General features: G+C 43.9%; 1 protein-coding gene across 6 annotated transcripts in view; it reads left to right on the top strand.

Moving 5' to 3' along the window:
• The window catches only part of COL14A1 (collagen type XIV alpha 1 chain), a 161,205-nt gene that overhangs the window by 21,568 nt on the left and 125,694 nt on the right, over nt 1–13,943 (top strand). For all 6 annotated transcript variants that reach the window (XM_066623748.1, XM_066623746.1, XM_066623744.1 and 3 more), the window contains exons 3-5: nt 4,395–4,511; nt 8,101–8,244; nt 12,919–13,038. In XM_066623748.1, the coding sequence (XP_066479845.1) occupies nt 4,395–4,511; nt 8,101–8,244; nt 12,919–13,038 (381 nt within the window). The remainder of the gene's footprint in view (nt 1–4,394; nt 4,512–8,100; nt 8,245–12,918; nt 13,039–13,943) is intronic.

Genomic DNA, 13,943 nt, shown 5'->3' with positions numbered 1-13,943 from the left:
TTACAGAAGTAATGCTGATTCTCCCTCAGCAAGGCCTGTTCGTCTATGTGTTTTGAGATTCTATCTTTGATGAGGCATTCCACCATCTTACCCAGTATAGATGTTAGGCTGACCGGCCTATAGTTTCCCGGGTCCCCCCTCTTTCCCTTTTTAAAGATCGGCGTGACATTTGCTATCCTCCAATCTTCTGGCACCGAGGCCTTTTTAAGGGACAAGTTGCATATTTTAGTCAAGAGATCAGCAACTTCATTCTTCAATTCCTTAATAACCCTTGGGTGTATGCCATCAGGGTCCGGTGACTTATTGATGTTTAATTTATCAATGAGGTCTGAAGCATCTTCTCTTTTAATTCCTTGGTCAGGAGGGGCCGTTCAGGCAGCAGTATGTGCTCGAGGTCTTCTCATCTAAATTCTCTGCCCTCTCTAAGTCTCCTTTTATCTCCCCTTTCCCTCCCTCACCATCCAGAGGGCCAACCGCTTCTCTGGCGGGTTTCCTGATTCTAACATATTTGAAGAAGCTTTTATTATTCCCCTTAATGTTGCTGACCATGAGTTCCTCATAGTCTCACTTGGCCTCCTGTATCACCTTCTTACATTTCTTCTGCCACAGTTTATGTTCCTCTTTATTCTCCTCATTAGGGCAAGACTTTCATTTACAGAAGGAAGCTTCCTTGCCCTTTATGGCCTCTCTAACTTGGCTGGTTAGCCATGCGGGCACCCTCCTGGATTTAGTGGACCCCTTCTTTCTTTGTAGTATACACCTCTGCCGGGCCTCTATTACTGTTGTTTTAAGCAGCCTCCATGCACTCTGGAGAGACTGGACTCTTTTTACCTTCCCTTTCAACCTCCTCCTAACCAGCCTCCTCATTTGAGGGAAGTCTGCCCGTCGGAAGTCAAGGGTTTTTGTGAGATATTCAACCCACCTAGAGATGTAATGTGTTCCAGGAAAGACTGCGCCATGAGAGCTTTGTACTATGAGCTATTTGAATTGTCCCTGAAAAGAAAAAGAGATACAGCCATGAGATACAGCCATGTACAAAACTGTCCTTTTAACATGGTAGTGCTGCCTCCCACGTAGACTATGTGCCAAAAACCCTTTGTGTTAAATGCGTAAGTTTATCTGTTGAGTGCTTATGAGTGTTTTTAAATTAAGAAAGAGCTGCAAGAAGGGCAATCTGAATTGGAACCACAGTCAAGGTAGAGCCTGTAACCTTTTCCCTTTGCTATGGTGCCAAAGCTGTTATCTCCTCAACTTTTCTCAATCTGGATTGAGACAGTGGCAAAGGGAAAGAGTTGTGATCTCCCTCTATTCCACAAGGGTCCTGAACTGAATTGGGGGGGGGGGGGAGGCATAGCAGATTTTTTTTAACAAAACCAAGCAAGTGAGGGCTAATGTGTAGTTTGACCCTGAGAACAGAGTTGTATTTTTGGAAGAATCAATTGGTGTGTCTCTTACCTGTACCACTTCAAACTGTCCCCTGTAGAAACAAGGCTAGCAAGTAAAAGGCAGTTAAAATATAGGAAGCCCTCACCAGCCATCAAGGGACTCAGTTCAGAATAAGCCTCAGCATGTAAATGCTGGTCATGTAGCTTCATTCTTAAGAATATCCAGGCTCAAATCCAGGTGGCATATAGCAATCCTAAACTGACTGGCTTATTTTTCCTTGGGCTTTTATTTTTTCTCCCACTCCCTTTTTACAGTTTTTATTACTTGTCTTTGCTTGCCTGAATTGCTTGATTGCTGTCACATATATTAAATTCCTTTTTGAGGCTGGTCTCTGTATGATCTACAGAGCAATCACTTTATCATGTGCTCGAACAAGCTGTGAATAGATTGGAAAAAGTACAGTTTAGAGTAAGTTTGGATGTTGAGGTAGCTGAGTGACCTGTGGCTTACACCAGCTTGATTCAGAAATTGATTGGTTTGTTTCTTAGGCAATCCAAATCTAAATCTCTCCTTATGCTTGCCTGCCCATATTCAGTCCTTCAATTCCCCTCCTCTCCTTTAAACCTCACAAATGCAAGTTTTGTGTGGTCTACAGAGGTCCTAGGAACTCTTCTCTGGCACATATACTAAATATGTGCCTCTTATCACATGTCCTGATTTGATCATCATATCTGATCTTGGATATGGTGAGCTTTGTCAGTTGAAACCAGTTAGGTATTAAACTGACCTGATACAGGTTGAGTATCCTTTATCCAAAAGGTTTGGAACCGGACGTGTTTTAGATTTTTCCGGATTGTGAAATATTTGCATAAACATAATCGGGTATCTTTGGGATGAGATGGGACCAAAGTCTAAATGCATACAGGTCTTGACCCCATGAGGGGCATCATCCTGCATACCCAAGGATCTTTCAACTACAGATACATGGGAACGAACACAAGGCCTTATGCAGTTAAAGAAGCAACCTGCCATTGACATGTGCAGTATGCACACATGCTGTCCACCCCCAGTGTGGGTGAGAGCCCGGCTCTTTCCTGTCTGTCGCCCAACACGATGTCACATGTTGGTGCTCAAAAAATTATGAATTTTACAGTATTTTGGTCTTCAGAATTCTGGATAAGGGGAGATCAAACTGTATTTAAATTCTAGTACTTTTTTGTACATGTAGCAATTCACTGTCTGTATAGAAGGGAATGTTCTAAGGAAGGCTGAATAAGACCTACTGACCAGCCTCACATTCCTCACTGCTGAATCTACAGCTACTGCTTGATCACTTGATGTGCCAGGTGTCTGGCTTTCTTGGCCAGCTTCATTATTTGCTAAAAGTTGAACATTTGAATAAACTTAAACTCTGTGAAGCTGCTGGAATGTTCTCACACAGTCAAGTCAAACTAAAATCAACCATCACATGAGGCTTGTCTGGTTCCTGTCCATGGATCAGTCAATGCCTCCCTAATCCCATCCTGAATCTTTCTCTTCCATGTAATGTGGAGAATGCTTTCTGTGTCATTTGGACCTGCGAATTCAGCAACCTTTCCCCGGTTGCATGGCTGAGATGGCAGGGAGTAGTAAGAGGCCGTAGCAGGAAAGCAAGGCTGCAACACTAAGAAAGATGGATTTGGGTGTCCCCAGGGAAGTGGGCATTTTAGGATTTGGTTTGGGAATGAGACTTTGGTTGGGTTTGGCTGGTTTAGGAGAGAGATGCCCAGTGGGAGTGAATGGAGTATGAAGGAGGGAAGTGGAGGACTGTTTATATGCCATGCTACAATAAGGCAAATAGTGAGGCTTTTGATTGATAGTCCAAGGCAAACCTGTAGAACTCCAAGCAGCTCTTATTAGCCTGCCTGATGTGGATGTTCTCTCTGTTTCCACGATCCACTATCCCAGGCTGGCAGCAAAACTTAGGAGGTGCATCAAGCCCTCTCTTTAAGTCACTAGTGGATGGGCTTGGTGAATCACACAGGGCTGATGGGGGTGGGTATTGAAATCTGGAATGGGTATATTGTGTGTGGGTCTCTGGCATATCTCAGAAAATTTGGTATGTTTCTAAGCTTAGGAATATTGGCCACTCACAGTCTGGAAGGCAGTCTTATTTTACAACAGTACTTATTCTGGCTTAAGCATCATGGTTTTTATGCGTTGTCTGAGAATTTTCAATTGCAGAGATCGTCTCACAAAAATATAAATCCTACAGACCGTGGTGGGAAGCAAATTGGTGGTAGGGCAAATATATGTTTGTTTTTGATTTGGTATATTAGTATTCTGCTTTTCAATCATACTGCTTCTCACTTATAGTAAAGACATCTCTAAGTAACATGGTGCCTTATTATAGGGAACACCTTGCTGTCTTTTATTAGGGGACATCCTTAATGGACTCTAGTCAATCTGCATTTCAGATGATCAACTTGGTGTGCACTCAACATCACCACCACTGCCCTTTGAAAAATAATTATACTTCCTGTTTCCTGCATTTAGTCTGGACCACAGTCAAACATTGTGTTCCCACAAGCCTTTGAAATGATAACCTTGAGTCATCTCCCCCACCACTAAAGGAGATCCAAGAAGCTAGAAAGGGCATATTGCATTTTCTCCTTCACATAGTGTAACAATAAACAGATAATATGTTGGCTTTGCTTGCTAACTAGGGCTTTTTAACCTCTAACCCCCCATGTTTCTTTGTCTTTCCCTGTGGGGTCAATAGTCTATTCTTAACTGTGTAGGATTTGTCTTTGGGAAACAGTAATGCACCTTGGAGTATCTTAATATCATTTTACAAACTAATACACTTGCATTACAAGATTCTTCTGATAACCCGCATCCTTTGTCTTGTCAAAAAAGTGTGTGTATATTAATTTTGAGTGTCTGTACGTATCATTACATTAAATTTTAAATGAAATGTGATGCATCCTATTGAAACTTCAGTGTCTGTATTTTTGTTTCCCTTTCAGTGGCCCCACCATCGAGATTAAGATATACTGTTATTGATCATGACAGTGTTCAGATTTCATGGAAAGCCCCTAAAGGAAGGATTGATGGATATAAACTCCTTGTCACGCCAAATTCAGGTAAAAAACAAGCAACAGCCAGAAATTCTACATTTTCCTGTACTGATAGTTTTCATGCTGCCTTGCAGAAAACAACCAGATTTCTAAATAGCTGATCTGACTTTAATAGTCGTTCATGGCTTTGATTTTTTCAGGCAAATTACTGTAATTCCCTGGACATAGGACTGCTCTTGAAGACAGTCTGGAAGCATCAGTTGATCCAGATCAGAGCTGCCAGGTTTCACTGGCAGCTAATAAATCAATTTATATTACACCAATCCTTTAACCTCTTCACTGCCTACTGGTTGTTTAGAGGAATAATTCAAGGTGCTGAGTTTGACACCCTGGCTGTTTTTTTACCTAAACAGCTTTGGAGCAGAAGCTCTCGTGAAGAAACCAAAAAGTACTTTTTTTTGGGGGGGGGGGGGGGGATCTTGCACTGATCAAAGGTATATTTGGGGAGAAACAACCTAAAACTGGAACAGGCTCATAAAGCTACTTTTTCAGCCTAGTTAAAGGGTCAAAGATTTAGGTAGGTTTGTGAAAGGATCTGTGAACTCGGTTAAAGTCTACTTCAACTTCTAGGACAGAACATGCTTTTGAAATTCATGGTAACACATTCCCTGAGCAGTGAGGCATTCCAGTGACAATGTTGTTCAGGTTTTGGTTTCCTTAGAGCATTTGTGTCATATTTGGTTTATATACAAATATGAGTAGAGCACAGGTAGAGTAAGTAGCCTGTGCGCTCCTGTAAGGCAACACATCTGCCATCTCACATCAGATTCCCAGGTGCCTTCAGCCAGTCTCAGTTTGCCTGCTCTTTCTGTTTCATTCTGTTCCAAAATTGGCAGCTCCTGTTTGCTCCGCAGACTTACATCAGCCCCTTCCCTGAGAGAGAGAGTGTGTAAGTGTAAGGAAATGTTTGTTCCTTTACCTTGGGGCTGCATCAGGGCTGGAAAATTGATTAGGATTAGGCCCTTAGTGTCAGCTGTTTTGAACCAGATACTGAGGCTCTTTGACAATTACAGGGGCATGATGGAAGGTGCTTTTCCCTAGGTTTATCCTGCAGCAGTTCTTTAAACCTGTGGGCAGTGTCAATTGTATGAGACGTTCTCCTAGAATAGGTACAGGATCAAGCAGAGCATTGATTCTGTGGGAAAGGCTAATGCAATCAGCTCCACCCTACATGGTCGTGAGCCTTTTATACTTGCATTGTGGGATGAAGAATAGAAAAAGCACCTTTTCTCATCAAAAAGGTTTCATGATCATTATTTTAGGACAACATATCAAAATGCATCCATGAACAGTATTAATTACTTCCAGTTGATTTATAAGTCTGCAGTCTGTAAACAATCAATTAAAAGAGCTTCTGTTCATATATTTAAGCATGTTCCAATAAAGACTCAATAGGCCTGTTAATCTCCCTGATAAGAGCTTTTGGTTCTCTTCCAATAGCAAATACTTTTTCTGTCTGTTCTATATTCATAATTTCTCTTTTCTGTACTACAACCTATGAGACAATTTAAAACTTTAAATACTGTCACATTGCCAAATTCTGGGAACTTCCCTTTGTTTCCTTGTCTGGGCTGTCAATATCCTGCAGTGATAATTATGTAAAAAGTGAACTTGGTTTGTTTTGATCCTTATTCTTGGAGGTATCCCTCAAAATCGCTACTACAGGATCTAATGATATTTACTGTTAAGTGTACTCAGTGCTTTCACAGTACTCATGTAGTATATAAAAAGCAACAAATTGGTAATTATCATCATGCTATACCTAACCTTCTCTTTCTGGAATTATGGTCAGATACTTGAATAAATTCTGGTTCTTTGCAGTCTGAGGTATTCTAGAGTCTGCATCTCTCTTTCATAAGGCTTAAGTCTTTTAGAGGCTGGTTGGAGGGCATCCCCCCTCTTGACACAGAAAAGCCATTTCTGTCACATCTTAGAATGAGCCCCTGGCATCCCAGTCCTACCTAAATCCCTGTGTGGAAATGCAGTAGTGCTGGTGCAGATTCAGCTGCATCCAATGGGGGATTTTTGGCTTCTAGAAGTCTCCTTAAGGTAAGCCCCGGCAGCCACAGTGGATCAAATTAGACCAGCACCCACAATATTATTGCAGCAAGTCCATGTTGATTCATGCAGATGGATAAGGCCTGGCAAGGGGTTGGGATTTGTTATGCACAGCCACCCCCAAACCCACACCCTTCCAGGCCTGATCCACTTATCACACTGCCCTGTTCACCCACCCCTCCACCCTCTCTGCCCTCCCCATGTCCCTTCTGTGGACTTACCTCTGTTGGCGGGTCTCTGTCTATTTCCTGGTGCATGGGGGAAGGCTCTAGCCTTCCTGCCAGTGCTTCCTAAGGATTCAGCCATAAATCTCCTGGAATGGGCAAGGATTCTGCTCCAGTTAACATAAGAACATAAGAACAGCCCCACTGGATCAGGCCATAGGTTAAGCCTATGTACATAAGAACATAAGAACAGCCCCACTGGATCAGGCCATAGGCCCATCTAGTCCAGCTTCCTGTATCTCACAGCGGCCCACCAAATGCCCCAGGGAGCACACCAGATAACAAGAGACCTCATCCTGGTGCCCTCCCTTGCATCTGGCATTCTGACATAGCCCATTTCTAAAATCAGGAGGCTGCACAAACCACTCTTGCGTAAACACATCTTGCTCATTTGTATTTGGTGATATTATAGAAATACTGTATGATGGTCGTTTTGCTATACATCTAGGGGCTTCTACACCTTCAGGCGGGGGATTCATGCCCCTCTGGGGGACTTCCCCTCCCAGAATGGGCTAGAATCCTTTTCTGTGACACGCTGCACATTGATATCATTTTTTTTTCATTGGGAAATATCATTGTGATATTTCTTCTGTGCTGGAACTCAAGTCAGTGTATGCAGGGTTCCCTGAAAGTCTCCATTTAAAGGATCAACCAGACCCAGACCTGCTTCACAATAGAAAGGCTGCTGGCTTCAGACCAGACCTTGGAACACACTTGTTTCCCGCAGGAAGACATTTTTAATATGGGGCACATTGAATCATGCAACTCCTTCCTCTTGCCTTCTGAAATGGTTGCATACTCATGCCACTGTGGTGCGTCTCCAGTTGCTGTGTAGACAGGAATCCTAGTTTGCTCAGGGCTCTACAGCTTTACTGCCTGTGAGTATAAAGAATGCATGAGAGGTGAGTCTCCAATTAGGGGACAGGCAGAGACATGATTTGAAGCTATGTCATTCCAACATATCCCAAAGCATTAGTATGCTGAGGAAGAGACAATGGCACGCAGACACCCATTTATATATCCTCTGATTCACATGAGGAGGGGAAACTTGGCAAGCTGGCATTTAAAGGTCAGAGGAAGAAAGGAGGGGAAAAGGGTTCCTGACTGCTTGGAGAACCATTGCCAGTTGTGAATGACAGTTCAGAGCCAATGGTCTCTGTCTCAGTAGAAGGCAGCTCCCTACGCTTATGTTGGTTTAACTGATTTTATTTAATTTATATACAGTATTGCATGTACTGTATACCTGAAAATTTTAACTCTCTATTTATTTGTGATTTCAAACTGCAATCTTTGGTCTCATTTCTCTCTTGCAGGAGGAAAAACCGATGAGCTCACTCTTCAAAACACTGCGAACAAAGCAATTATTCAAGGTCTTATCCCTGATCAGAGCTATACAGTTCAGATAGTGGCCTTTGCTAAGGACCAAGAAAGCAAGGCAGCTCAAGGCCAGTTCCGAAGTACGTCCTCTCCTGTTATCTGTATATTTTGCACAATTCTGTTTGACAGGAGGCTGATTAAAGATAAGCACTTGTCATGTTATTGGAAAGATTGTCATCTTACAAAAGGTCGGGTCTTGGAATCGGTGATTCCAAATGCAGGTGTCAAATGCAGTCTTAATTTAAGTAGAAAACTCTACTAGGTTATATAATTCTGCATCCTGTGTCCAGTGCAACAGAAAGGGAAAGATACGTTGCATGGGTAAGGAACAACCCAAATGGGAATTTCTGCTATGATCCTGAGATAGCACCAATGAGTGGCAGTTGTGCAGAAACACTGGCGTCGCTAGGTGGGTGCAGGGGATGTGGGCCGCACCAGGTGACGCGCTGGGGGGGGTGACGTGCCCTGGGGGAAGGATGCGTTAACATCGCAGGATTAGGAGCTACCATGTCATGCCAGACACCGTTGGATGCGGAATGGCCAGTGGAGCGCAGTGCAAAAAACAGAATTGAAATAGCTCCTTTCGTTCAATGGTTATGGCCCAAAATCCAGAAGGAAAAAATGCATGGAGCCCTATGGAAAGTGAAAGTGAGCTATATTGTGCGTTTACTCATGAGTAGGCATACTTGCCATAGTCCGTTGGAAAGGGCGGGCTGAGAGGAATCCAACGACACCAGAATGGTCCCGATCCAATGAATGCAGCCTCCCAAAAACACCCGAGAATCTCCCCCCTCCCAGCTGCGAGTCTGAGCCCGAAATGAAGCCACTTGGCTGTATTTACTTGCAAGTAGGTGGACTTGCCTTAGTCAAGGCAGGCTGAGAGGCTCCAAGGACATCAGAATGGTCCTCATCCAATGAGTGCAGCCCCCAGAAACATGGAGAAGGAGGTTCCTCCCTCCCAGCTGCCTCCCTCCCAGTCTATGGAGCCCTATGGAAAGCAAAGCAGCCTCATGGTTGCGTTTACTCAGGAGTAGGCAGATGTGCCTTGGCTGGTGGTCAGGCCAGGCAAAGGGGAATGTGAGGGCACCAGAAGAGTCCTGATCCGGTGGAGCTGCTCCAGAAGGCAGCCTCCCCCCCTAAAAGGAACAAAAAAGAGGCTTAAATGGTAAGGGGAAAGTTTTCTATTTTGCACTTGTGAAGCCAGGTGGGTCTTTATTCTGATATGCCTGAAATAGAAGAACTTTAAACTGGGCACTGGGAGGGCTGAAGAGCTCACTGATTCTTTTTGGGGGGTTGTTATTGCTGGCAGACTACAGAGTAAGCTCCATTGACCACTATGGGACTTACTTCAGAGTAGACATGCATAGACATGCATTGGGCTCACAGGCTGCAATCCTACCCACACTTTCCTTCGTCTATTGCATTTGGTAAATGGCATAGGACAGCAACTTCACTGGAGACATACATGTGCAGCTTGGCTTTACCTGAACAATGTGAAGTAGCTATCCTGCAGATCAGTGCTCTGATATGTGAATGGGTCAACCCTCCCTTGTCTCCAGCTTTGCAGTGCACTCTGACATGGGAGTACATTTGTGTGACCATTGGAACCATAGGCCAGTGGTAGACCACATGCTTTGCATTAAAAACCTGTGAGCCTGTTGCTTGAAGGAAACACTATTCCCATAGGGAGAGACTTGGTGATTGCTTACGAAGAATCTGTGTCAGGCTCTTACAGCCGTTTCATAGTGTAACTGTCTGTATTTACTAAAACCTCCTGATTAGGAAACCCTCAAAACCACATGCTACTTTAAAATTAAAGAAGTGCCTGTTGAATGGTGCTCCAGGCTCTGAATTATTAGCTGTGGTTGTTTTTAGAGTTGCTTAATTCCACTGGAAAAGGAAGGCTGACACTGTGTGATTTAGAATGTCAAGCTTATGGCAGCATAACGGCTTGTCTGAATAAAATCAGACATCATATGCTTGCAAAGTCCTTGTTTTCTGTCTTTTGTATTTGGATATAATCTAATTAACAGTTCTTACAACTAAGAACATAAGAACAGCCCCACTGGATCAGGCCATAGGCCCATCTAGTCCGGCTTCTTGTATCTCACAGCGGCCCACCAAATGCCCCAGGGAGCACACCAGATAACAAGAGACCTCATCCTGGTGCCCTCCCTTGCATCTGGCATTCTGACATAACCCATTTCTAAAATCAGGAGGTTGCACATACACATCATGGCTTGCACCCCATAATGGATTTTTCCTCCAGAAACTTGTCCAATCCCCTTTTAAAGGCGTCTAGGCTAGACGCCAGCACCACATCCTGTGGCAAGGAGTTCCACAGACCGACCACACGCTGAGTAAAGAAATATTTTCTTTTGTCTGTCCTAACCCGCCCAACACTCAATTTTAGTGGATGTCCCCTGGTTCTGAGATTTGAACTGAGATTGAACTGTAAAGTTCATTCTAAAGGGTGATTCACACAGTGTGGCTTTCTAGATGCACACCTAAGATAAGTGTACACTTGAAATGTAAAATGTGAATTGGGGAAAAACTTATGTTTTGGGCAGCCCAATCCTAACCTTTGCTGGAACTGGCAGGCCAAGTGGTCTGCACAATATCCAATGTCAGGTAGGAGATGACTTGAAGTAAGGGAATATTTATCCCCTTATCCCAAGCGATGCACTGGCCATCCCTATGGGGCTACTTGGATCTTTGCCAGTGAAATTGTTGGTGCAAATTCGGGAAGTCTGCTGTAACACTGGGCTGGCTGGGAGGGAGGTTAGGATCCAGCCTAAATTGCCCAGGCTGGTCCCACCCCCTTCCCAGGCCCTGTCCGTCTTCCCTCTGCCTAAAACTGCCCCCATTCTGCCCTTCGACCACCCCCTCCAACCCCAGGTGTAAAAGATGGATCCCAGGCATAAAAGTTGGAATTTGATAGCTGACTCTTAAATACTGACATCACTGATAATAGGTTACAAGTTGAACATGAGTTTTTAATATGATACAACTGCCCCCGCAAAAAATGTTTTTATAGGTTCCTTTAATGAATCCATTATATGATGATGAAAACATATTGCTGCAGTGTTCTCCACATTTTTCCAATCAGTTGTCCACATTTGAGGAAGATTTACAAATGGAAGAGGATTCAGAAGGACAACTAAGATAAATCGTTTAGAATTCAAGAGATATAAGACGAGACTGAAAGCACTCAGTATGTTTAGTCTAATGAGGAACAGATAAAGGGAACATCATAATTTTTCCCAGAAATGTCAAGAACAGTTATTCTCCATTATAACATGGGGAAAGGGTTCAAATGTTGCAGAGCCTTCTTGGCGAAGGCTTGGCATCTAGCTCCAACGCAAAGGCAAGGCCTGAATCCTGGTATCTGAAAGACTGCTTCCTATCATTTTTACCCAGCGCAATAACCTTACCCATTATTGCATGAGATTTTCTCCCTGTTCCACCTCAAGAATCCACCTCAATTCTTTGGTGACCCGGTGTAGAGTGGGAGGCTTATGGAGGGGTAAGGGGATTTAAATCCCCTTTCCCTTCTGATGCCTCCTGATCTGCCCCCCCCCCCATTCAGCATGCTTCTTATAAGCACAGTTGTATATGTCGGGGGTGGGTGGTGGAGAGAAGGATAGGATTGGGTTCTGAGACTAGGAGCACAATCCTAACATTTTGCTGAGCTGGTGCAAGTCCCTTGCACTGGCCTGGGGGTGCCTTCTCTAGTGTCTCTGGGAGGATAGTGGGACAGCAGGGGATGGGGTCAGGACCTGGAACTAGTGCTGGATCCTGACCCCATTCCTGGGCAGCCCACCACTCTTTAGGTGGTGCAGATCTGAGTTGACCCTTTGGGACTGCTGCAGCTCTACTTGGGGTAAAGGGAAGCAATTTCCCTTGCCCCGGCTGAAAGCGGCCTCCCCATTCCAGCGCAAGTTAGGATTGCACTGTAGGTCTCCTTTTGCTGCAAGTGTAGACCAGACTTAACACAATACATGGTGGTGAAGCAACTTAAACATTACATCAACAACCAGTGATGTTAGTTGGGACAGGGTAATGGCAAGCGTGGTGACATTTGTGTTAAACTAGACTCGGGATTTCAAACTTGTTTCATGTAATGGGCCAAGTAGCATTTATGGCGCCTGCTGAGGGTTGAAACTTAACATCATTAAGCAGGAAGTGACATCATTAAGCAGATGGTGGCCAGAAGTAAGCACTTTGTTCTAATCTAGAAACTCATTAGCTGCCAATGACAGAAGAGAAAATGTGCAAATCTTGTTCATATTTTCAAGATATAAGAGAGCCCAATTATCAAGCTGGGAGATCGCAATTATAATGGGAGGAGGATAAATAGCTTCTATTTATCCACATCTGGCCCATGGGCCTTAATGGTTAACACCCCTGAACTAGACATTGTGAGATGAAGAGAAAAGAAAGAAATACACAGTAATGGCAGCTCCGTGAGTCCGTCGGCTTGACCTTGTCAGCAGAAACTATGTAGGCCTTAGTTGCTTTCTGAGTGCTTAGGCCTCTTCTAGCTATTATGTGCCACTCTTGTCCACTCTTGTGGGCAGCAGTGGAATGTGAAATGAAGGTATGGCTGAGCTGTAAAGCCAACACATTGTTTCATCAAGCACTGCATTCAGTTGCCACTTAAATATGCTGAATTTATTCAAAGGAGATAGAGAAGCTGTTGTGTCTAACCGTTCCTGTTTTTAAATGCCAATTTGCTGTATCTGTCTTTGCAGTTAAAGATATTGAGAAAAAGAAGGAAACTTCAGGTAAACCCAAGGCCAAGGATGTAGGTAAATGGAAACCAGGCATCGCAACAAAGGATAATGAAAGTACACCATTTCCAGAAGCAGAAGGTCAGAATTTATGGGGTGGGGATAGGGATATACCACAGTGATTTTGGTATTCTTTGGGGGAAGTGGTACAGTCCTGGCAAACGGATCTTTCCCTCCTCATTTTCTAAGATAAGTATCAGCATGTAAACTCACCAGTGACTTTTTAATGCGGTGTTATTATTGGGTTAAATGTTCACGCCAATATGTGGCTATAGTAGTTTGGTCCAGTTACAAATCAATGCATATTTGTTAAAACAGCAAACATGGCAGCAGGGTGATGTCACATGGGTGGATGCTGGGACCGAACCATTTCTCATAGCTTCCACACAAGTCATGGCAACATAGAACAAGGCCTATTACACACAGTTGCAATTGCACAGAGTCGCCCAGTGACTCTTTCCTGCCACTCTGTTAGTTACAGAATGGAGAAAAACAATTTTTTTGGAGTTGGAGATTCAGTTTTGCTCCCTGAAACGACCATTTCATCCGGAAAATTTTTCCTGCGTGAAACTGCTGTGTAGCTCTAGATAACATCCCTCTTTGCGCAAGCCAGTTCCCAAGATCCTGTCACACTTTGGAGCCATTCCGGGGCACTAGAGCAAAACAGAAGAGACAACTCAATTTTGCTCTAGCAGCCCAGAATGGCGCTGAGGGGGAGGTGCCACTTGCATGCCACAGTGAGGTGCCAGGTAAAATGTAGTTCTTTGCACCCTCTCTAGCTATGCTACAGATACAGTGTGACCAAATAAGGTCATAGTCAAAAAATGTCTGACTGATCCTGCCTATGCACAGCCTCATACTGAGAGAGGAAGGCTTATCTAAACCGTCCCACGATTATGGAATGTTGGGAAGGGGAGGGAACTGTCTGCACTCAGACATTGCATCATGTAGTGGGCAGGGTCAGCTGGAAGTATAATCATAATCAT

The sequence above is a fragment of the Tiliqua scincoides genome, chromosome 4, assembly GCF_035046505.1.
Source record: "Tiliqua scincoides isolate rTilSci1 chromosome 4, rTilSci1.hap2, whole genome shotgun sequence".
Classification (NCBI taxonomy): domain Eukaryota; kingdom Metazoa; phylum Chordata; class Lepidosauria; order Squamata; family Scincidae; genus Tiliqua; species Tiliqua scincoides.
Note: the sequence above shows the minus strand (reverse complement) of the source record. Positions and strands in the feature narration are given on the sequence as shown.